Source organism: Pithys albifrons, chromosome 3 (assembly GCF_047495875.1).
Source record: "Pithys albifrons albifrons isolate INPA30051 chromosome 3, PitAlb_v1, whole genome shotgun sequence".
In the NCBI taxonomy this organism is placed as follows: domain Eukaryota; kingdom Metazoa; phylum Chordata; class Aves; order Passeriformes; family Thamnophilidae; genus Pithys; species Pithys albifrons.
Genome location: NC_092460.1, coordinates 31,502,360 through 31,528,015, shown reverse-complemented (window position 1 = coordinate 31,528,015; position 25,656 = coordinate 31,502,360). Strand labels below are relative to the sequence as shown.

Below are 25,656 nucleotides of genomic sequence, written 5' to 3'. Positions count from 1 at the left end.
CCCATCATTGTGTACATATATCTAAGAATATTTCTCCTGACACGTATAAATATGTCTTCATGCTGAATTTCATCTGCTCTTTTATCCATGGGTTTGGGGTATGGAGATACCTTTGGAGCTCTATAGGTTATCTTTCATTTAAATATACTGAATAAATCAGTAAATATAACTCAAATGTACAGTTATTTAGTCTCATTCACAGAAAATACTACATTTACCATTTTTTAGCTAGATATATCACCTTAGCACAAAACAGTAACTGTTCATAGCACTAGGACTTAAAAACATATGCACTTATAATGCAAAAAACATTTACAGTTTAAGAATACTCAATGGTTCTTTGAAAGGAGGATGAAAAAAATACATGGGGGTGACTGGTGGGGAGAAGCAAGCTGTGCTCCAGAAGGGCATGGATACCTCTTGTTGGGACACTGCATTCCTTTAGCTTTTATTTCCTTACTTTTCATGCCCTCCTTCAGAAAACCATTTGTCCCCAAAGTTATCAAAATTCAGGCAGGTTTCAAACACAAGCAACAAAAACAACACAGTGTCTTAAACTGAACTTGCTGATGAGTTTTAACTGACTTAGAGACAACTTTTAGAATGTGAAGGTCAACCCCCTATAATCCTCAGTAAAAGATTAGGTGATACCAATACAGTTAGTTTGGAGATCTGAGTGCACATCAAACAAAGTTCAGGAGCTGAAAGGGTTGCTGGTGACTTTTAGTATTTTACAGCCCTGTCAGTTCTGAACACATGGTTTGCAGCCTAAGCCTCAATCCCTGGTAATATTTGCATATCACAACAAGAGTCATTGTTCTGATATACCACAAGAACGCAAAAATCTTTCAACAGAGGAAAACTTAGTAGGAAAAGTGCCAATTTAAGACAGAATAGGCTTATTTCTGTACAGAACAAAGAGTAGTTTAAGCATGACTGGAGCACAAGTCCTATGGGGAGAGGCTGAGGGAGCTGGTGGTGTTTAGCCTGGAGAAGAGGAGGCTCAGAGGTGACCTCATCACTGTCTAGAACTACCTGAAGGGAACTTCTACCCAGGTGGGGGTTGGTCTCTTCTCCCAGGCACTCAGCAATAGGACAAGGGGGCACAGGCTCAAGCTCTGCCAGGGGAAATTGAAGTTGGAGATCAGAAAAAATTCTTTCCAGAGAGAGGAATCAGACATTGGAATGGCCTGCCCAGAGAGGTGGTGGATTCCCCATCCCTGGAGGTTTTTAAACTGAGGTTGGCCGTGGCACTGAGTGCCATGATCTGGTAAATGGACTGGAGTTGGACCAAGGGTTGGACTTGATGATCTCGGAAGTCTTTTCCAATCCAATTGATTCTGTGATTCTATGACAGCAATTTGGGCAGTTTAGTAAGCAAGACTAAGGAACAACACCCAATTAGAATGAAATTAATTAGGCTTATTACTATTTGAAATGAATTAGAGGTATTTTATTATGCTTAAGTATTTGTTGCTACAGGTATAGAACTAAAAATAAAAATCCACATGTATTATTTTTTAAAAATAAACTCTGAGTTCTGTCTATCTTTATGTCTCCATCATCATCCCATCCCCCTTTCCTTTGTTATTGTGCAAAAGAAGAATAAAGCAGAATAGCAATTTTATTAAACAATGAGACTACTAAATGAGCTGTGGCAATTGGGCATTTTTATTCTTGGGGAGAGATGAGTTAGAAATCGCTTTCAACACAGCAAGTGTAAAAAAAAAAAGCTTGTGAAAGAGAGAGAAAAAATCCAGAAGGAGGAAAAAATGCAAATGTATTGCCATTTCTCAGGCTCATGAAATAAGACACCAAAACGAAAAGAGAGCTGTTCTTCCCCTTGAATGTGCTCCTATTGTTTTGCTTAAATCTGGCCCTCAATGTTTCCTACTCTCAGGAGAGACCTCCTCACAGGAACCACACCATGTTGTCAACAGTTACATTAATCTCTCTGACAGTTTTTAGGAAAGCAGTTTGAACTTTGATACTAATCTTGGAAAAAAAAAACCCACTATGCAAAAAACATCTAGTGGTTAAGGTTGTTGGCACACATTCAGCTGTCCGGTCCTCACTGTACTTAGTTTCTGGCATATCATAAAGGGTACCAACCCTGCTCTTTGCCAAACAGGCAAGAGTACAAATAGCAGGTTTCATCTTGCACTGACACATAATGTTTCTGCAGAAAAAGACTGGGTGAAAGTGTGCCTGGGGAATAATGTTCCTGATGGATCAGAGAAAAATGTTGGGATGTAGGGAGTCCTCTTTCCTCTGCTGAAAACTCTCAGGCCACATAATGGCTTTCTCTCACTACAATCTATATTTGCAGTTAAAGCAAGTACTGGGATAATTGGGAAACTGCCTAATGCTGGTTGTAAATAGTGACTTTCACGAAATTTTTCCAGCTGTCTGTTCAAAACCGTAGAACATTTTTACATTATGTAAGAAGACAAAGTCAAATGGTTCATCTTTTTTAAAGATGTGAAGGCAGTGAATACATCTAACCTACCATAATAAATGTATGGCAAGCTAAACTGTAAAATGAAAATGGATAGAGCAGATGGCTAAGTGTCTACCCAGGGATATGCTTATCCATTTCAAATGTCAGGTCTCTTCATGCTTCCTTTCTGTAAATGTTATGGTAACAAGTATTCTGTAAGGAGCCTTCTCTGGTCAGACACGAGAGAAGGTAACTCCTTAACACTGTATTTAATGTCATAAACATCTACCCTGTCTGCATAAGAACTGCCATGTCAAATTAAGAACCAGGTCATATATTTATTCTGATATTCTATTTCAGATGGAGGAAAAACCTGCATCTTCATCCCTTAGTAACATGACTGAGCAACTCATATAGCAGCAAAGAAACCTATTTCTGAGACAAACCCTTTCTCGTGTTCAAAAGTGTATTATTTTTATTGCTATTCAACATGCAATACTGTACACATGAGCAAAGGGATAAAAAGGACTAATATTCCTAGGAACTGGACCTCACCTGAGCAGATGCTGCAGATCTTCCTGTTTGTCAAAATATTTTTCCTACCTTACTGAGTTTACCTTATGGCAATCTGTCAGCAAGTCTTCATGCCCTTCCTTGAAATTCAAGTTGTAACTTTATGATTTCAGTGAAGAAAGAGAAAAACCTTCCTTTTTTAACTAGAAGCTCATTTTGATGTGCATGTCTTGCTGAAATGGAAATCCAACAGTGCAATTTTGACATGAAAATATAATCTCACAACAGTGCTATTTCATATTATTCACTGACTTTTGGTACTGTGCAGTATTCCTCCACTGTTTAATGAACTAGCATTTCCTTCCAGTCCTCATTCTGGGTTGTTAAACGATAAAAATTATTAAGGCACTAAAAATGCCTAAGCCTTTCTTCCATTAGAGAACATTGCAAATGAAGAATACTTCACACAGCTAAAACAAAGTATGAAGTGAGGCTGTCTATTCATCACCCATACATTATCTATGTCATAACAGTAGATGTGTCCAGAAATGCTTAATTACAAATTTTTAATTCCCCAAAAAAGGCTACAATTCAAATCAATTCCACCCCAGCCTTCCCTCATGAAATTTCCCCTCATTCTAAGTGACAAAGAGAGGTCATAATTTTGGGAACTACTCCCAGACATCCAGGAGAGTTAAGAAAAGCTCTCTTGACAGAAGGTTATGACATGATAAGAACAAGATCTGCTTTTTTCTTGAAGCGTCTGCCAGGGTCAAATATTTGCCTGTATCTACAGTAACTGCAACACACTGTGCTGAAAATCACAACCATTAAATACAGACAGAATGCAGTGTTTGTAGGACATTGCATTTTTTCTAACATATTATAAAAGTTGATGGAAATTAAAATTCCTAATGCCAATATTACATCACTAAAAATCATGATGCATATTACTGTGTCTACTGCATATGTATATCCTGTTTTCTCCTGCATAACCAGCTGCCAGAGAATCTGTGAGAAAGAGATGGAGGGTAAGTTGAGCTCAAAACTACCTACTGGCCACCACTGTGTTTAGCCCAAATAAAACAGGAGGAAAAATTTGCATACATTGATTCCATTGAGATTTTTAAAAGGTGTGATTGTCCTTCAGAGCCTGTATTTGTTCATGCTTGTTGCATTTTCATCAACAAAAGTGCTCCTGAGAGACAGACAGTAAAAACCTGTTTCACAGACCCTCTGACCTCAGAATCACATTTAGCTGAATTATCAAGAACATGTAACAATATTAAGTTTCATCCTCTATTGTGACTGATGAAAAAAAATCTAACGTTTCAAAAAAGGCTAACAAATGTCTTACAAAAATGAATTGCACAGTGAGTTCATAACCCTTCAGTGATTCATGTCACGAGTTCTGTCCTAGAGGACAGCACAAGGATGACCTAAAATGGAATATAGTATTAAGTGAAATTACAGCCACTTGTCTAGGTGCTAATGGCACCTATTCAGCCCAAGGAATACCAACAGAGAATTATCCAGGGACAGGGAGGCCAAAACTTCTCCATGATGTAATTAATGTCTAAAAAGTACTGGGAGAGGAAGAGAGAGAAAAATAACATTTTGATCTGAGTCATTCCCAAAGGTGGATCTGAGCTCACTGAGAAAATACATCTTTAATACGTCAGACTGCTCTCTGGAATAAATCCCATGGAAGCAAATAGGAATTAAAGAATATATTTCTACCAGGCTGAAATGGAGTAGCTGATGGTTTCCTAGGCTGTAACATGCCGAGCTGTACACTCCACTCACCTGGCAGGCAACACTGTAACCTGATATGGCCCTGGTTTACATGGAAGAGAAATTAGCCAGGAACTCAGCACTTGAAACTCACTTATCCCAGGAAAACACCATTTAACGAGTGTACCCAGTTTGTTCAAAGCTGATGATGCCTAGAAAGCCAGTGAGAAAATCTTGAACTTTAAGATTGGAAAGCTTCACTTTAAACCTGACCGTTTCTTCAGAATTTTTGTACTCACTGCCCAAAAGCAAGTTCATAGATTAATTAGGAAAGTACCATCTTGCTTTACTAACAGCCAAAAGACAACAAAACATCATGTTTGTTACAGCTCAGCATTTCTGTCAACAGATGAGATGAAAAAACTTCAGTCACCCCACCCTCAATATCCAATCACACCATGTCAAGAGGAAAGTCTTCTGTAATTGAAGCCCAGATGGACTGGGCTACACTTGGGTTTTCAGGTTTTTCACGTTGACATGGACTGTGTGTACAAGCTTGTAACAAACAGTTAACCAGAACAGAGAGTTTCAGTTGGAAGGGACATAGAATGATCCCCCAGATCAGCCTGGCCAACTCAGGGCTGACCAACAGTTAAAGTATGTTGTTAAGGGCACTGTCCAAATGCCTCTTAAAAACTTGGCAGGCTTGGGGCATTGAGGCTGATATTTAATGAATTTGGAAGGTTCATTTGATGAGAAGGTATTTGGCTACCTATCCATTTCCCTGAGCTTTGCCTGGATCCCAGAAAAGGCATTATTGTACATAAAGCTGCATATTTGTTTAGATTGAAAATTCAGTTCTTTCTATCTAGAATGGTAATTTTTCCTAATATGATAAATATATTACCACAAGAAACTAACAACATATAAATGCATCTATAATTCACGAATTAGGAATATATATTAAACTATCTAGATTTGGTTATGCAGAAAGAAAAAAAAACAAGAACTTTACTTGCTTTTTCCAGTTGTTCATTACGGCACTCAAATATATTTTATGCCACTTCTGGACATACAGTTTGTCAGCAGCAATTAGAGATTGATGGATAGTTGCTGCAACACAGACCCAATAGTACATAAATCCATACCACAGATACTCTAAAAATTCACCCTTAAAACTCTGGAAGATACTAGAGTGACAGAACAAGAAAATACACATACATTCTTCCTGATGTCAACTTGAAGTACCCATTCAAACATAATGAAATTATAGTAAATGTTACCTCCTTAGCACTAGACAGCATATCAATTCTTTTTCACAATTGCCACCCTTTAGTTACTTGAAGCAAAATTTTTCTACTCCAGCCCAACAGCTTGGGGGTTTTTTTATGCTGCTTGTAGACCAGACACTCGTTAACCTCTCAGATCTCTGGAGAGTTGTGGTTTAAGGGAACCCAGGAGGAAAAGACATATTTGGAAAGGTATTTATCCATCTCACTAGAATTGAGACATTATGGTTTTCACTCTTCCCCCACTCCCCAAAATACCAAATTTCCATCATCAGAGCTCTCTGGATAAACGAACATTTTGTTACTGGTCTCAAGAAGAAAGAAACCACACACTGTTAGGGACAGAGAGAGGAGGAGTGGACTCTGTGCTTTGGGAGAGTGTTTATTTGACTGGACTGCAGACGGTCAACCAAAGAACATGCAGATCATATATTTTTAAGCATTTCATAATGTCTTATTATTAATTCCAGCCAAAACCACCAAGACCAAAATTATTTGAAATTGGTGCTTGTGTGTCCTGACCCCAAAGCCAACAATGGCTGCATAAAAAAATAGGTTAAAAAAATCTATGGCCTTCTTAGGTTTAATTTTGTTAATAGACCAGAAGGCAGTGCCCTACAGAGTCTGTGGAGAAGACAGGTCTCCATAACGAACAAACTGAAATGTGGTCCAGGGTAAATTTTACTTCCAGGAAACCAAAACGTTGCAGTCCTTGAGAGAGGGAGGCTGTAAGCAGAGGGCTCTTCTAAAGGAAGGAGTTTTTATTGAACCTGTCACTTGTCATTAAACACTCCATATTTTACCTTAGCCTGATATTTTCATTAGAGCATACAGACCTTTTTCATCTGTGAATGAAAGCATTCCCTTCAGCCTTGTGCTGAAAATGAGGAAAGGCTCACGAGAGCTGAGCCCACCCAAACAGGACAATCAGGTTCACAAAACCAGGAAAGGGACTACGGAAAATCAAGTAACTTTAGTACTATCATAACTTGTTGATTATCACAGCACACTTCAATCTTACGTTTTTTCATGCCTTTAATAGTGTCTATTTTTAATCTAACAAATACTTGCACATAATTATATAGAAAGCAATGGACACCAGTGCAGAATAAAACACAACATAAGCAAAGTGGAAAAGAGTGTGTACCCCTGTATAGAAAGCTCTAATTAGAAAACCTGAATGTAAAAAGGTAAAGATATCCATGCTACTGATAGTTTTATATCTATGATCTCTCTACTGCTCAAAACACTTTATAAGTAAAGAATTGGATAAGAAATTGCAAGGACAGTCAGACATTCTTAAAGAACTCTGATATAAAGAGCACCATTTTTTGCCACCTAATTACCGACCAAAAGCTGCCTCAGGGCTGCCACCAAAGCTGGACCATTTCTTTGAAGTATCAGAAACTTGTGTTAAATAGTTTTAACAGGACTTCAAGTTATCAGTAATAGAAATATCACTCTCTGTCCATGGCTGTGTGTAGCAGAACAAACTTACTGTTCCTTTAAAAAAACAAAGAGTGGTTTCAATATGTAAAGAGGAGCTGGGAGAAAATCTTGGGGTTTTTTCAGTGCATTACATATGTGAAGAAGAAGGAAAAATGAAAAGGGAAAGAATTTTCGGGGGAAAAGGCTGGAAAAGAAAGCCATACCTTTTAAAATCTGAAAGTGCTTCATAAAAACAAAGATGATGGTCTTGGGGAATGGTGTCATTTGACAAATATACCATCCACATAACTGCAAGGCAAATGTCAAGTACCAGCTATCTTTTCAAACTTAAGATATAGATTTACTCAATCTAAACAAATATTGTATTAGTTTGAGGAATTTTTAAAGACATTTCCCTAATACCAGGAGGATTGTGTTATTCAAACTTAGCTGCCACATAACGAGAGCCTTGTGAATTGCCATAGCATTACAGTCACGAAGCCCATTAGCAGATGTAGAAATCCCACATCCCTGCCTTTCAGAAAGGTCTGCAGTTATGAAATCATTTTCATACACTTGGAACTTAACTATTCAGTGCCCTGAAAATACAAGACTGGAATTGAGAGGGAAAACCACAAAACGGTGCATCTAAGAGTATTCCACATGGACACGTTTCTGTGGTTCTTCCAAAGTTTTAGTTGAAAACTTTCCCATAATCCCACAGAACAGAGTAAAGAAGTATCTGTTTAAACTAAGGAGAGTATTTATCTTTGCTAATGAACTCTTAGGATGTATTCTGTGTCTTCATTGTAGATGTATTAAGATATCAAGCTGGTAACAAGAAAGGATTTAACCTGAAACAACAAAGTAAACCACCTAGGAAAGCCTTGCTTTTCAAAGATTTAAAAACTAATTTTAGAAGATCTAAAGGGTAGGGAGTACTGTTTCCATGTTTACTTTCACTCATCAAAAGGAAATTATTTTCCTAAATTAATCACAGGCAAAATGTCTACTATCTCCACACTCAGAATCATGGTATCTTTGCTTTACTTCATGCCAAGAGTTTAACATTTTTTATCACAGCAATTGAAAACTTACCATTTGACAGCCCATCTACACCTAATCTCAACACAGAGTACACTGAGAATTATCCAACTCGCTTTCATACCAGTGACTTTGTTATGCCTGGGCAGATCTGATGGAACCAGATAATTCTGTGGGGCAGCAGCAGGGTATCATTCTAGTTTGCATATTTGCATACCAAGAATTCATGAAGTAAACAAGAAGGAGTACACACAGTGGTCCTCTAGTTCCCCCACAACAATTCCAGCTTCCTCTCAGAATACTTACTTAGTTATCTTTCATTTACCGAAGAAAAGGCAGCATTATAAGGTAAAAGCAGCTGGGAAAACACACAAAACAGCTAAAGAAAAAGGTTGTTAGAAAAGCAGAGAAGAAAGATGTGCCACACCAATCTCAATACAGAATTGATAAATATTATTTCAATAATGCACTTCATAATAGAGTTGAGAGCTAAAACTACTTTTTCCTTTTATGAAAATGGAGTAAGATACAAAGGCAACAGAGAGAGGTTGTTTTCTTTGAAGTGCTGTAGGACAGGTACATCCTTTTAAAACAACCAGTAACAATTTTTTAGGTAAGAGTTAAGAAAACAGAGAGCCAGGTAGCTAAGCCTGGCTGATTGGCCAAATTGCTTTAATTCCCACGTTACCTGAAGCTGTTGGGAGCTGTCATTAAGGTTATCCTCTCGCCTCCTGGCCTCCTCCAGCATCTGTGCACTCTTCTTTTTCTCCACTTGTTCTTTGTGCTTCAGATTTGCTACTTTCTTATTCTGATCTTTAACTTGCCTGTAAAAGAGAAGAGCACTCAGACCGTGTTCCAAACACTTCCCATGGCCCCAGCCCTGGGCAGTTGGACCAGGGAAGAGCGGGACCCTCAAGCAACATCACTTCATTTGCAGGTGGTCACCAGCACCAAGTTCATCGCTTCCCTCAACTGTTTACTCAGCCAAAAGAATGCTTCATTTTGCTCATTATTATTAACCTCAACGAGGAAATTTCTGTAACAAACCCGCTAATTATTATTTGGTATAAACTATTAATCAAAAAATGCACCTGTCCTCTTGTGACCATGTAGCAGAAAACTGTTCTCTATTCATACACACACATACATATAAAATCACAAATATCTAAAGAACTATTTTGCTTTCAGTACCATTATGTCTAATGTGAGGAAAATAGGAGGATCAAAAGGAATAACTACTGAAACATTACTTGAATATAGAGCACTATCTAAAAGAACTGGGCAATCTGTTTCCAGAAGCAAAAGACTTTCTTCTCAACCTCAAATTCTACTTGTTTTCTAGATATTTTGAGGGACTTCATATTCTTTCTTTTTACAGAAACAAGACAGCAAGCAAGGACAAAGTGTTTTGGAAAGTGTGCATGATTTCCTTTTCACTTGCATCTATGAACTACTTTTGATGATCCTGGCAACTACCATTGCCTGCAGACAGGGTTTGGCTTTTCAAGGCATTAAGACACACATGGAGTATTGAATCTAATTACAGACTCTTTCATCTCAGTCTCCTGACCACAGAGAACTTAAGTCTAAACTTTTAGTCCAATCTAAACAAAACAGGCCAGTCTTGCTTCCTCAGCCCTTTTCTCCATAATTATATCTGGAGTTCAGATTTTGGAATAAAAGACAGATTCTTTGGTTGCAAGATTTCCCCCAAACATCATGCAAGTAGTAGAGATGCCTCTTTAATTTACCGTTTAGAAAAGAGAATGATATACCAGCTTCATATCTGGTATGTTATCCACACAGAGAGGGAAGAATGTGTCTTCTGTATTTCAGAAATACTTTTAGAACAGATCACAAACAACCCTGCTTTAATATTTTCTTCAGAACTCATAACAAAAGTATGATCAGGAACATATCTCTGCGATATACATGTTCTAATTATGTGGCACAGGACTATTCATTGCTTTGAGTTCTTCCAAAAATACGTAGGTTCAACACTGAGCTCTGCTTTTTTCATGTAAGCCAACCAAGGGTGGGAAAATTGCAAAGACAGCAGATTTTCCTTGGTGCTAAACAAACTTCTATTAGGATGAAAAAGTGCTGATGGCCTCTGGAGACCAATAAAAAAATGAAAGTCCTTTTCTGATGATGTTAAAAAATTATTGGGATACTTAACTACCCTGTCCAACAGTTACAGCTGATTTGAGTCAGGATGCTTTTAAAACACAACCAGTGTAATTGTTAAGTTATTCTAACCCAGTGCTGCACACTGGCAATGGGCACTCTGCCCAGTTTGAAAGCAGACTTGTCCAGTGCTTAAATAGCTTATTGGAAATATCATGTTGGCACCAACTAAGCTTGTACAATACTCAGTTCTATCTGTCCAATAAAATAAACACAGAAAGTACAGCTAAGTCAGCGCAGAAAATAAAAATATGTCAGCCCAATGCATTCAATTCCATATGAGAATTTTTATTCAACTTTTAAATTAAAAACTGCAGAATTAATTATTTTTATAACCCTGCAAAATTAGATTCACCTATTAGAAAACTAGTCTTTCTTTCTGTAATCTACTAGTTAGATATGGCACAACAATGTTAATAAAGCCAGAGCCCTCATTAAAATATGTCTGAATCTGATAACCTCCTGCATGGTCCAAAACATTTTAAAATAAGTAATTCAAAGAAAGGAGTAATTATAAGGACATATACTATTGACATCCACATTCTGATGTCTGAACCAAAATTAACATCTCTCTAATATATTTGGAAGATTTTTTGAGACAAACTCGAGCTTTCCTAAAGATAGAAGTCTTGAAATTACCTACCTAGTACTTGTAAAACTAATCTCAATCCTCATAAACCCTTCCCCTAGACTGGGTTGCTCAAAGCCCTGTTCAACCCGGGTTTGAATCATGCACAAGACACAACTATCACTCCATAGCTCTGATGTCAAAAAGCAACAATAGCTGGGCAATAAAATGATGCAGTATCTATGGCATTGGCTAAAACTTCCCCAACTGTTTAACTATTGCAAAACTGAGAAGGTGATGTGGAACCCCAAATCTACAAACCTAAAAGGCTTGGAGTCAACTGATGCATGAAAGCACATCTCATCTCATCTCATCTCATCTCATCTCATCTCATCTCATCTCATCTCATCTCATCTCATCTCATCTCATCTCATCTCATCTCATCTCATCTCAGTGGCCGTGGTACCAAATGGTAACTCTCACTTTTACAATACTTCATGCAGACAATCATGTAAAAGGTTCAGCATACACAAGCCCGTAGCCCTTGAACATTTGCACCAGGAAAGTTCTGTGAAACTCCAAGGATTTCATACAGTGATTCTGTAAAGAATGCTCCTTATTATCTGCCAGATAACCTTCAAACCCAGAGTCAAAGAATCATCTTTTTATATATGCAAATCATTAAAATATTGAAATACATACAGGTATTTTTAGTATCATGAGAACTCAAAAGCTTAGTAGGAAACACCCACTTCACTGCTCAATAAGACAGTTCTGTTGCTATTTTAAACACTGCAATACTACTGATGATTGTTATAGAACAATTTCATCTTCACACCACCACTGAACAATGTGCAGTGCTGGACCACATACTGAACTGGAACAATAAGCTAAAACACAGGAAGTATTAAGTGAGCAATGCTGCAACTGGTACATTTTATGAGGCGAGAGTCAAGAGGAAAATTTTCCTAATATATGTCTGCAAGGCAGCTAATTAGGACTGGAAAAAGAAACAAAGCTCTGGAATTCCCATCTGTTAGGAGTTTCATTTTCTAAACTTAATGTTCTTTTAACTCTTTTGCATGCAATTGCACATAGTCCTATCAAAGGGGCAGTAAAGTTTTCAAGAAATCCTTAATCTGTAGGAGTATTTTTATTAAAGCAGAAAAAATCCCCACAACATTAAAGATAGCAAAAAGAGAATGAATTATTTACAATTATGGCAGCAGCTTAGACATTTATGAATGTTTTGTAGAAAGCATTAGTATTTGCATGTACAGCAACCAAGCAAACACCACTCTGCAATGTGCATGTGGAATTCTCAACATAAATTAAAGAGCAAATGAATTTCTGAGAGATACAGAGCATTAAGTATTACCATAATTACTTATTCATACTGAAATATCTTTTTAAATGGGATAACAAAGAGAATGATGGTGATTCTAACAAAAGTTGCTGAATCAGTTGAAGTTCAGTGAGATAAAGCTTTAAAGAGGGACACCACTGGAACCAGCAGACACAACAACAAAACTAACATAAGCAAAAAGCACTTCATCTCAGAAGATGTTTATTCTCAGAACCAGCTCAAATTAAAGAACAGAAAATGTGCTAGTCATATATAAAAGACGAAAAAATCTAATGAGAATGTTTATTATCCTGAATTACAGTGATGAATCCCACTCATTTTGGAAATAAAAATTTCTTTTGCATTTTTAATAGCAATTTTCAGATAATTACTTTTTTTGATGTACAGGACCTAAAAATTTTGCACTCAAAAGTGGAATCCCTTTTCCATTACTTTGAACTTTTCTTCATTTCTCAATATGTCATGCCAAGCACTGTTACAATGGAATACATTACATAAAAGGAATTAGAATCAAATTCACGCTTCGGATTTAAAAATATGAATCCCAAAGCCTCTCAACTAAAGACAGGCAAAGATATTCACCATTAATCATTTCACTACCTTTGATTTTGGGAGCCCAATTTAGGCCATATGCCTGATGACAAAACCCCCAAGGTTTCTCAATCTGGACATAACTGTTAATTTATATGACTTTAACTATTTTATAATGAAACAAATCCACATCACTTTAAAAAGCCACACCTTTCCACTTCTCCATGAAATTCCTGAATTTCAAGTGATGAGGTATAACCAAACACCCTGGGGAATGATAAAGCCAAATAATCACAATAAGCAATAAAACTTTCCAATGAGAATATTTCACATTTTATAATAATTTAAAAACAGAAGGATAAATATGAGCAATAGAAGACCAGTGGACCACCAAGCATTCCTGAAAAAGTTACTTGTCAGTCCTTGGGAAGAGTTTTCTTCCCTAATAATACCAATTGTTATATAGGCCCTCTTATTTATTAAGGCTTCTATTAAACTATTTTTTTCTGTATTAATGTCAATATTTTTTGCATTTTAACACTAACCTTGGTATCATTTACTGTAATGCACATCATCATATACAGCTCCTAATTCTCTAATGTAAGCCATTATCCTCAGCTGCTTATCTTTTCTGACGTAATTCTTGCAAAATCAGAGTTGATAAAATGCTAACCGAAAATATGCCTAAGTTAATTTGAATTTGAATGTATTTTTCCTTCACATTTACATGCCTAACACACAACAATGTTTTTATAATAACATAACTTTGGTTACAATGCCTTTGAACCACGGCAGAAGCTTCCCTTCAATATAAAATGTATACGCACACACTGCGTTTCACACAATGAATATAAACATGCAGCTCTTGCACACTGCTATAGAAACAGCCTGTTTTACTGCTCTGCCTGAGGCTCTCAGAACACATTTCTGTGTGTCAGTCAGCCATGTCAGAGATTGCTCAGCTCCATCCCTCACTGCTGCAGCATTACCACCACCCACAGGACAGTGCTCTGCTGCTGCAGCTGCAACCCTGATGGACAGATCACAGAATCGTGGAATCAATTGGGTTGGAAAGACCTCTGAGATCATCAAGTCCAACCCTTGGTCCAATTCCAGTCCCTTTACCAGATCATGGCACTCAGTGTCACGGCCAATCCCAGTTTAAAAACCTCCAGGGATGGGGAATCCACCCCCTCTCTGGGCAGCCCATTCCAATGCCTGAGCACTCTCTCTGTAAATGAACTGCAGTGTCTTCAAAGAACACTCTCCTCCCCAACCTAAGTTACACTGATGCAATAGTCAACATTACTGAAAAAACCTGCCTGGAAAACTGTGTTCAGTGAATTAATACATTATTTAGTTTTAAATTGTCAGTGTGCCTTGTATTGTGAAATACTGGATTCTACAACGTATAGTACAGAAGCACTGAATAGTTCAAGCGGGCAGGGACCCACAGGGATCACCAAGTCCACCTCCCTGCTTGTTGCAGGACTACTTAAAGCTAAACCATGTGACTAAGAGCATTGTCCAGACACTCCTTGAGCTCTGCTTGGTGCTGTGAGCACTTCCCTGAGGATCCAGTTCCAGTGCCCGACCTGATGCCTATGGAATTTTTGATTTTTTCATTTGAATAGATTTTAGAAGTAATTGTAACTGTAGTAAAAGGCAAATTAAGTGTGCTAATATTTCTAGCAGCTTAAGTTCAATGTTTATACATGCCAACCTCTGCCACATATCAGTAGCTCAAATTCTTTTAGTTGTTTAGACTCTCTTCAAGGCAGAAAGCTGAAGAATATCAGAAAGGCCTGCAGAATGAATCATAAACATGAGCCAACAACCTTGGGTCTAAGAACACTGGAAAAGCTGCAAGGGCACTATGTGTGCTGATGAAGAGGAAAATGATGAAGAGAGGGTCCCACTGACCCCTGACTCAAAACCTGAGGAGGTGTGACCAGGGGCAGGATGGGGCTGGACCGAGAGATGCGTGAACTGGGGATTGGGTGGACAATACTATAAACCCCATAGAAATCAGTGTTTGGGGCACGTCAATAGGTATTCCTGTGGGTCCCAGGCCTGACATTAAAGGATTTTCACTTTTTATTTTATCCCACACTAACTTGGCTCAGAGTCCTGCTTTGCTGGGGTCTCTCACTGCATCAGACCCCCTCACAGTGAAGAGCCTGTTCTTGATGTCCCACTCATTCCATTTCTTTGTGTCCTACTGCTGGTACCCAGAGAGAGGAGATCAGCACCCACCCCTCCACTGCCCACCTGAGGGAGGTGATGCCACTGCATAACATCACAAAGCACTTTGTAGTCCTAAGGGACACAGAGAAGTCAAGACCACAATACAGCAATCAAGGTCAGAGGGCAAAACACACCATAGTAGGAAAGAATTACAGGAGGAAGCACTGGAAGGCAGGAAAGCACCTTAACTAGCAGTCTTGTTCATTAATGACTTGATGGGTGAGAAAACCAGGAAATTTTCACTCAAAAAATTTAACAACATCCACACAATGGGATGTTTGTGATCTGAGCTGGACTGATGTCATCTCACAGGACAGTGTCCAGCTAAATACATTTACTCCATAATTTCCTTTATCACTTCTTTGTTTTTAAACTCTGCCCACACAAAATATTTTAGCTGGCCATATTCTTAACCATAACTTACAAATTTAAAAGATAATGAATACAGTGACACAGCTGAGTTGTTTGGGGTTCTTTGTTTTGCCTTTTGTTTCTTTGCAGTTTTGGTACATAAATAAAAATAGTTACATTGTGGGACATATAACAGAAGAAAACCAAAGAGAAACTTCCAAAAAATGCTACTTTGTTTTGAAAATAAGAAAAAAAACCTGTTCTGAAAGGTTTTGCTTTGGCTTCCAGTTGCTGAAAACTCACTTCACCTGACCAGTGGTTAGTTACCAAACCATGGAGAATAACGGCAGTGGTCAGAAAGCCTAATTGCTCAACATCAAGAAAAAGAAAGTGATGGAAGGAAGCTAAATAAGTGAGGAAGGAAATAGCACTGACCACAGCACACAGTCCCACTGCCATAATTGGATGTCTGATTGACAGTCAAAGGAAAGTTGCCAGAGGTTGAACAAAATTCCGTATGTGTTGAAAAATTAGGATGAGGGGAATTACACACACGGAATTCTGTATGGCTGAGTTAATTTTTTTTAATAGTAGCATTATCTGGGCCTTTTCCTTTGCTTTGTTGGGCTGTACTGAGCAATTCCAGCTTCTTAACTAGCTTGTCACTATCCCTAAACATTGGAATAAGGCCAAAAAATGGTGCACTGAAGTACTAACTAAAAGGAACAATAATTTCATTATGCTTTACAAAGACCTCGGTTCAGTATTACTGCCTATGTTGCACTTTGCATCCAAACTAAGAGACCAATCACCGTAATTTCAATGAGCTGTTCTTGTCCAGATGCACAGCACTCGGTTACCTCTTCTGCCTGAGAACTGCTCCCAGAATCTCTCATCATTTTGTTACCCTGTTCCTTGCTGTTCTGTGCCATTTATATGACAAGGTAACATATGCCAATGAAAATATTCACAGACCTTGAAAATTTAACTGTTCTGCTGTATGTGAGTCAAGCTGTCCCATGGTGGCTTTAAGAGATGGGGGGTGGACTTCATTTCCTGAGGCTGGGAAACTTTGATTTTTAAAAACAAAGTGTGTGTTCAGATCAGCACTGGAGGAGGAAAAGGATGAAGGCTATAAAGCTGTGGGAAACTAGCTTGTCCCAAATTTTAGGAACATGAGCCTAACAGTGTCTGAATCAAGAGCTGCTGAAGTTAAGCCCAGAAGCAGATCTCAACTTCACACTGGTCAGTGCCATTCTTCAATGCTAAGAATTATCTGCATGATATCAATGCACACTTCCTGATGCAGTCAGCACATCAGCCAGCACATCTCTCAATCCAGCTAAAAAAACATGAAGATTTTCTTCCAGAAATGGCTGATGGGAAGATACAGGAAAGGGGAGCACATGCCATATGAATCTAGAAATTCAATATCATAAAAAATGTTATCCAAACCCTCCTAGAATTTAGAAACATCCACCACCTGACTCATCAGCAATACATGAAGTTTCTCAAGTAATAAGGTATCACAAATTATTAATGCTCCATGGCATGTTTCAGGAGGGGATACTGGCAAGTCCTAACCAGGAACAGACCCCATTCTGCGCCACAGATAACTGCACTAATGTACTACCCTTAAATATAATTTCTTCAGGAGTAATTAAAGGCCTCCAACCTCAGGTTCAAGCTTCTCTGAGGCAAAATGTGTTAATGGTCCAACACAACCACCTCCTGTATTTGGCCATACAATGCACAACTACAGGTTAATACAGTTTCAAATATAGTTCCTTTCCTCTCCTCTCCTCTCTGATTCAGGTGAGCAGAAGACTAAGAATGATGATCAAAACCACACACACTTAATCTGAATGCTGCAATGTGCTTGCCCTGTAAAATTTTATTTCTCAGTGATCAGTATGGAACACATATTTATGGAAAAGATTTTCTTCATGATAGAGTGAAATGGTGCAGCATCAAGAGTCAGTGAACTGAGAGTTAAGTACATTGCAAACATGTTAACAGAAAAAGAAACCTAAGGGTGAAATGTCTCAATGTATGCTCTAAGCAGTACAAAACTAAACTATTTCAGAGAAAAGAAACTTTTCCCTTCAGTCCCTTGATTGAACAAACCCAGAATTAACTAGGTTGCTTTCCAGTCTGAGGCAGAAACCCAACCACATACATGGTAAAATCAAATGCTGATGTATTAATATTCTCAAAAAAAATGGCTGTAACCAACTGGCTAAAATTGAGGGATTAACAGCAGAGATTAACAGAAGGGTCTTTGTTTCAGTGCAACAAGTCCATATCAAATAAAAGCAAACCAAGGGTTCACTTCCAGACAGGGCCAGATACAACACACTAAACCCTCTAAACACATCAGGTAAACATCTCTTAACACCCCATGTTTTCACTAATCTCTAATACCAGTTTTGTAGATAAAATCCATTACACCTATTCATCCCTCTACCGTGCAGTTAAAAAAACACTAATAAAATTAATGTGCAGCTTCCTAACTAAATTCTCAGCACCTACTTATTGGCATGAAAGTTTTGGGATGAAAATAATGAATACATTACCATAATTCCATAACTGATGTAAAATTTGAAATCAGACCTCAGAGATTAAATATCAAATTAATTATATGCCACGTTTGATAACTATTTTTGAAAGCCAACAGCAATTGAACTAGAAAAGAAACCTTTAACCTTAAAACTTTGCAACTTTTCGTTTTATTGAAGCTGGGAGCATTAAAAGCACAAACTTCAGGTGAACTCTGAAATAAATCTGGGAGATAATGATGTGGGTATTCTTTGTTAAGAAAAATACTAATACCTTAAGGGCCTTCATCAAAGCATTCAGTAGTTCAACAAATAAGTTTGTTCTGTTGTATTTTTTCTTCTGCTTTAGTTAATTGAGCAAACAGATGCAAGGCCAAAACCGACATTTATAAAATGGTTGGTTGGGCTTTGGTGTGGATTCCTTCCCCTGCAACATGCTGGGTTAGTTGAATTTGGCCCTGACAGTGTGGGAAGAAGTCCCAAAGGTGCTGTTCTCTAACTCAGGCACATAGCCCAGCCAGCACCCTGTGCACGGATCACACAGAGCTGGGCGCTCCCTGCTCAGGAGACCTGCACTCTTTGGCTGAGAGACGTGTTTGCTGAAGGGCAGTAAAATCTTCCCTATGAATGGCATTTCACGGAGGGTTCACAGGGTGGTTTTGTGATCAAACATCACACGTGTCTTTTTTAACTGCAGTCCCACTAGCCAGAAAAGCAAACAAATCATGATACAGTAGTTGTTTTCTTTCAGGCAAGCATGAGATCTTCTAAATTCTTCTCAAATAATGCCTGATATAAAGCAGTAATTACAAGAAAAATCAAACGCAAAAATCAGCCATTGAAACAAAACAAAAAAAAGGTCGGGAGTAGACAATTTGAAAAGTAAAGCTTTTAAGAACTTTGCTAGAGTAGATTAAAACATATATGTAGATAAACAAGTCATGAAGAGACAAACGTCCCTCCTAGAAATTGGCAGGATTTTGGGATAACACTATGCTGTCATCTTGACAGACCATATGCTAAAGAATCAAGGTACGTCTCACATTTTCAAGCTGACAGTTACTGAAAATCCAGTCTTCAGCAAAATGTATTCAAACAAACAGCTGCCAAGGACAAAAACAAAAGCAGAATGAATGCAGAACTCAGTGGAAGAACATTTCTAATAAAAAAGAAACACATGCATGAGAACATTCACAGTCTTGCTCTTAGAAAAGGATGGGAAGACGGTGATGCCAGCAGGACCATGCTGAAATAATGCTCATTTCAGGGCTGACAAGCCTGATGATTTTGTCACTGAGATGCCCAAATAAAAATCTGGTAAAATTTAGCGTATCTCCTTAAAACCAAAATTGTTTTAAAGAAGTACCTTTCTAACAGATTCTCCCTATAGATGTGAACTGGGAAGTGTTTACCCTGTTGGCTACAAGGAAGTTGTATAAAATCTGACCCAAGGCTGGCCATTCACAGAGCCTGTACTGGGAAAAGTATACAAAAGGATGGGGTTGATTGAAAAGCCATGTTATCACACCCATCCAACTGTACCTTGCCACAGCATCTTCATTATCCTGAGAATCTGAGATGGGCAGTAGACAGCTCTGCTTTGGTACCCAGTGGGCGAGACCAATTTCTGGGAGCGAACACAGCCCACAGTGTCTCTCAGAATGGCATGTTTGGCATGTTTCTTTTGGGTGCTTAGCAAACACATTTATTAAGAGGTATCTCCTCTTATGAAATACATTCTGAAGCTTTGACAGCTCACATCAGGTTAATATGGAGAGTGCCTACTGAGATGACTTGTTACAGACCTTTGACTGCCTGGCAAATGGGGGACAGCAGCATTATTTGTAATAAATACACCACACACACGGCTGAACAGCCCAAATGAGGAGTGCAGATGGCTCAGTTCCTCCTCCTCTGATAGAGCTGTAACACTCTTCACTTCTCAGTCTGGCAGCTCTAGGACTCCAGAACACAGCCAGGAATGTTTTGCAAGTGAAGCAAACACTCCTGGGTTTCTGGAGAACTCAGTGAGTATTGTAATTGCCTTGGTAATGTGCATGGACAAGGTGACTGCCTTATGTTTGATGAGGGATTTCTACCATCCCACAGTAACTGGATCTGCTACAGAACTAGTAGATATGTCCATGAGTATTGTGAATACACACATTATTTTTTAATATATTATGAAGGAGCATAGGAAAAAAAACCCCAGTGACAAAATGCCCCATGTGTCAGACATCTGAAACGTACTCTCACTGACATCCTTAGAGATCATAAAGTTCACTAATTAAATTAGCTCTAGCTTGGAATATGTACTCAGAAAGATAAATTCTTTATCTGGGAAATTATAGTGCTCCAGTGAACTACTTTTTGTTTTGTGACCTTGAGACAAATGAGGCAAAATTAAGATTTTAATTGAGCTGATCGCCCTATCAGGGCAACTGCCATGATGCAGCCTGTCACTGAGACATTTTCTGCCTCCCTTCAATGAACTAATTTTCCAAGTAATTGGAGAACACTCCTAATCATTAAGAAAAATCAGCAAACAACAGCATTTGCTGTCAAGAAGAATATTCCTAACCCAAATATCAGACAGATAATTGTCTTTTTACGTGAAGACATACATTGAAGGTTGACAGATATAAGCAGTGTTGAAAATCTAATATACAAATACTGAGAGCACAGTCAGAACAGGACAGAAAGACAAGAGACTTCCAGTCCTTTTCTACTTTGAAATAAAAGTCTCTCTACCTGTATTTCAAGAAGCAACTGCCATTATTCCAAGATGCAGATGAAAACACACACCTTACTCTTTGGAATTTTCAAGAAATGAACTGAAATTCCTTTAAAGGTGGTGTTAGTTTTGGCATTTTTTTTTCTTGTTGACTTCTTTCTGCTTGTGCAGACAGGCATAAGGAAGAAAACAGCAGTGTAGAGAACCTTTGCACTAATTAAAAAATTTCAAAGTCATGTTGCTTTAATCAGACTCAGTATGGCTCAAAATTAGAATTTCCACTCAGATATTTACTAACTAGTAGAGTTATTTATATCTATTAAAAAAAGAAAATTATACAGAGATAAAAATGGACCTGGGGAAGATTACATGTATAATGAAAAAGTACTAGGAATTCATATGTGCTCCTGAAATTTGGAATAGCATATACTTGTCCCTTCTATTTAACTTTAAAATGATCTTCCAAATGCTTGGCTTTTGTTCACACCATAAGGTTTTTGGCCCAAACTACAAATATGTTTGAAGTTTAAAGCATTTAAAAATAGCAAGCAGATTCCTTCAGCTGTATTTCAGCTGTCATTGGTTCGTGCTGTCCAAGCACACTCCAAATGAACATGGAAATGAGCAGTCAAAGGAAACAAACTGTCAAGGACTGTGTGCCAGGCCCCATCTCTCTGAGCACACATCTGCATATTTCACATTAAAATGGGAAATCTGTGCTGAAAGCGAGAGATACAAGAAAGGGAAGGAGGCATGTCATAAACCAAGGAGTGAAAAGACACAGTTATTTGCATCTCTCTGATAACCTTTATATAATGCCACTGCTGGGGCTTACAAAAGCTCTGCCTATTGCTCACAATGCAGGGAACAGTTCCTTTGATTTGCAGACATGATCATGAAACATTTCCTTTAAGAATACATCACATTAAGTGTTGCAGTTCTTATATAAGTGTTGTACTCCACATACAGTAGGAAAACCCATTTTTTCACACTCCAAGTCAGTGGCCACTTTTGCAGTATAAAGTGTCATTTTGCAGTAGCCTAATAAAGTTTTTACTCACAACTTCATTTAAAGCTTTCTAATATTTTCTTTCACACAGGATGGCCTTAAAATAAATGATGGAAAAGAAAAAAAAGGATTTTTCTGTACAAGGGGCAAGAAGAGCAAGCAAAAAAATGCTAAAAGACACCATATACTCATTGAAGAATTGATCCTTTAAAATATGCTGACATGCCAAATACTGAAAAAGTGTTTGCTCTGATATCTTGTACATATAACTGCTAGAAGGAGTTATTAATAAAAAAATCTATTCCTAAATTTATTCAGGTTTCTAAGTGAAATATTTTCTAAGTGAACGTATTGTGCTGACTTATGTATGAAACTGAAAAATTACACACAGTGAAGTGAGTCTGTATATCTATCTGATAGTTGGTTTCAACATTAATACTGCTTTTATTTGGTACAATTACCTGAGGAATTAAATTACATTCTGCAAAATTCAAGAATCCTACCAGCTGAAAACTCAACAGAACACATTTGTTTTAAAACATTGCACATTAAAGGAAGTGAGCACATAATGCAGATTATTAGAGAGTAAGGCAAGTCTAGGGAAAGAACCAACAATGAACAGAATACTGGTAAAAGAGAAAATACATGACAGGAGATGCTCCAAAAAAATGCATTTTCAAAGATAGAGCATCCCCACTGAAGCTTGTGTTGATAAGATTCCTTATCTTTACAGACACTTGCTAGATTATGTCACACCCCTTTTAGTTTCCAGCAAGTGGTACTCCATCAAACATGGCATGAACAACTCAAGACACTAAAAAAGCACGGGAAGTTTGCAGACAATCTGAGGTTTTCTGGCTCTCAGAACAGAAACAATCTGGTCAGGGCTATTTATCAGTGGGATTGAAGAAGCCAAAAGTTGGACTGATGCTGAAAGTGAAGGAAGACAACATGTGCTTTGCAGAGCTACCATCTGGTGAGCTACAGCAGAGCCATGGCTCTGAGAAATTACAAGTTTACAAGCTAGGAGGGAGCTGAGCAATACAGGGGAGTAGGAAAGCTGCCTCACTTTTCTGTTGGGTTGGCACCTTTTGCCTTCTTTGGTCAGGGCTGGCACTGAGAGCACCAGGTTGGCAAGTGCCAGTTGTTGGTAGCTGTAATTTCTAGGACCAAATGAAGCTCTCCTTGCCCACCTACAGTGTTTTGCAACTTAAGTTTGTAATTCTTGCTTGTTCTTGGATTTTTTAGAAAAAGAATTAAGTTACTTGTAATGATGAAGTTCATTCCAAAAGACTGAAAGAAGGATCCTGGAACTGAATCACTCAAACCCCACTGACACTCCAAACCCACCAAGATACTTAAGCCCAATGTCTCCCAAATCTGTTCAGTACTGTAGAGAGATACACAGTAACATTCCTTGTGAAGCACTTTACCCCAGACAGAGTGTGCTGGGTCACTAAAGGCATGGGCGGCACTTTCCCCCTCGGAGCTCGGAGTTAATTATTACGCAGCCAGGAACACAAACTGACAACTGGATATATTTTGCTCTCCAAGGAAGTGAAAAAATCCATTTCTTTTAATTAAGAAGAACATCGTATCTGCTGGATAAGAAGGAAATTAAGTAAATCACTGGGAGCACGATTAAATCTGTCTGAATTGCCTGGGGTACTTCAAGAGGACTGGGCTAGAAAGGCTGACATATTCCAGCAGGAAAGGGCCCTGTATTATTTGCAAATGAAGAACATGTTATGCAGAAGGAGGGAATACTTGACTACACCACCCTGTCAGAACAATGAAATGGAAGAGAGCCACAAAAGAGAAAAGAAAAGGGGGGGGGAAAGAGCTTACTAATTAAACCTTAGCCTAAGAATGTTAAGCATGTTTTTATCTTGCAATATCTCTAATAGCCTACTTGTGATTTCATGGATAAGAAATTTTATTTTCATTTTACAGTAATGTGATTAAGAGTGAATTCAAATTAATTGATTGATAGCAAAAGAAGTCTCCACTGAATCTACAAACTGTATGAAATACCTATGCTTATCTAGCATATTTTTCATCCAAAAGGTGATGAATTATTCACAGAGAAGATGCACAGGCCTGTTATGAAAGCTGGTTTCTCAAGAATGAGGATGGAAAACGTTAGTTAAGTGACCAGTGAAGAAATTCTCTGAGTTGATAAGCACTGAAAGGCACATCTGAAACAAAAGGGTTGCAATGCCCTGTCTGAGGCAGTGAGATCACCTCGTGCGCAGGTCAGAAATGAACCTGAACTTCACAAGTAACACAAGAACAGACGGTTTCAGTTTAGGCACAGGCACAGACTAAACACAGCACGAGTAACTTCCCAGTCAGCTGAAAATCTCACAGCAGGGAAGTGTTGCCTCAACAAGGGAGCTGAAAAGAAAATGCAGCATCAACTATGATCCATTTAATTTGCCCTTAGCCTGAGCAGGATAAAGGATGTGACAAAAAGGGATGCAAAAACTGCAAATGGAAAATGGTTCTTTCAACCTGGATGACAAGACATAATTGCACACCTGGTAACTACAGAAGCAGAATAGTAAACCCACACCCTATCAGGCCACTGTCCCAGTCTAAGCTCTCAGTTAGCAAGAGAAACTTACAGAGAACATACAGAAAATACATGAAACATCATTTGCAACTTTATCTTCACTGATTCTACACAAACCAGCAAGATATGAGAGTATCTGTATTTAAGGCTGGGGAAGAAGGGGAGAGCTATACTACAAATCTTGAAAGAAGAATGTCCAAGTAAACTATCATTTATGGAACGACAAGCCTATTAATACCACACTGATATATCACAGCGATACATTATTGCAGGAAGAAGCAATTATTTTCAAAATTGTTTAAAACCTGAGAATACAAGAAGAAATTTGCCAGAAATAAAAGTGGAATGGACACCCAAATATTTTTATTACTTATTTCTTTTCTTACAACTGTATAGCGCTATGAGATAACAAGAAAATTTCTGTTTATCCTGTTTTACCAGGTCATTGTTACGCAGCATATTCTTACCAAAACCACACAAAACCTGTAGAGCCTGTCCTAGAATACAAATTAAGTTGGTAAATTAGAATCACCATAGTTTGGTTGGAGGGACCCCCAAAGACCACCTGGTTCAATACCTTGCTCAAAACAAGGTCAAATTAGAGCAGGTTGCTCCTAGTTTAGTTTTGATGATCTCCAGTGTTGAGGACTCTTCAGCCACTCCAGGCACGTTCCAGTATCTGACTGATCACTTTGAATTTTTTCTGCCCATTATCTCATTGGGACTTACACTGGAAAAAGCTGCAATTTGTGTCTGTTGCCTCTCCACCTTTTACTGAACATGTTTGAGAAGAGCCTGACTCTGCCTTCTCTGTTCCTTCCCATCAGACAGCTGAGAGACCACAGTAGGATCTCCCATGGGGCTCCTCTTCCTAGGCTGGAACACACCCCCTTCTCTCTGCCTCTCCTTCTCATGCCACCAACCTGCCTGCTGTCCTCCAGCCATTCTCACAATGTCTTCTGTGTACCTGGAAGACCCAAACCAGCCAGAGTATTTCAGCACAATCTCCAAGAGCTAAGCAGAGGGAAACAACCACCTGTCTTGCCCTTCTAGCTGTGCTTCTGTGAGCACAGCCCAGTATG

At 38.4% G+C, this 25,656-nt stretch overlaps 1 protein-coding gene across 9 annotated transcripts in view; it reads right to left on the bottom strand.

Annotated features, from left to right (window-relative positions):
• The window catches only part of ERC1 (ELKS/RAB6-interacting/CAST family member 1), a 299,501-nt gene that overhangs the window by 128,723 nt on the left and 145,122 nt on the right, over positions 1-25,656 (bottom strand). For all 9 annotated transcript variants that reach the window (XM_071551243.1, XM_071551238.1, XM_071551240.1 and 6 more), the window contains one exon: positions 9,137-9,272. In XM_071551243.1, coding sequence (XP_071407344.1) covers positions 9,137-9,272 — 136 coding nt within the window. The remainder of the gene's footprint in view (positions 1-9,136; positions 9,273-25,656) is intronic.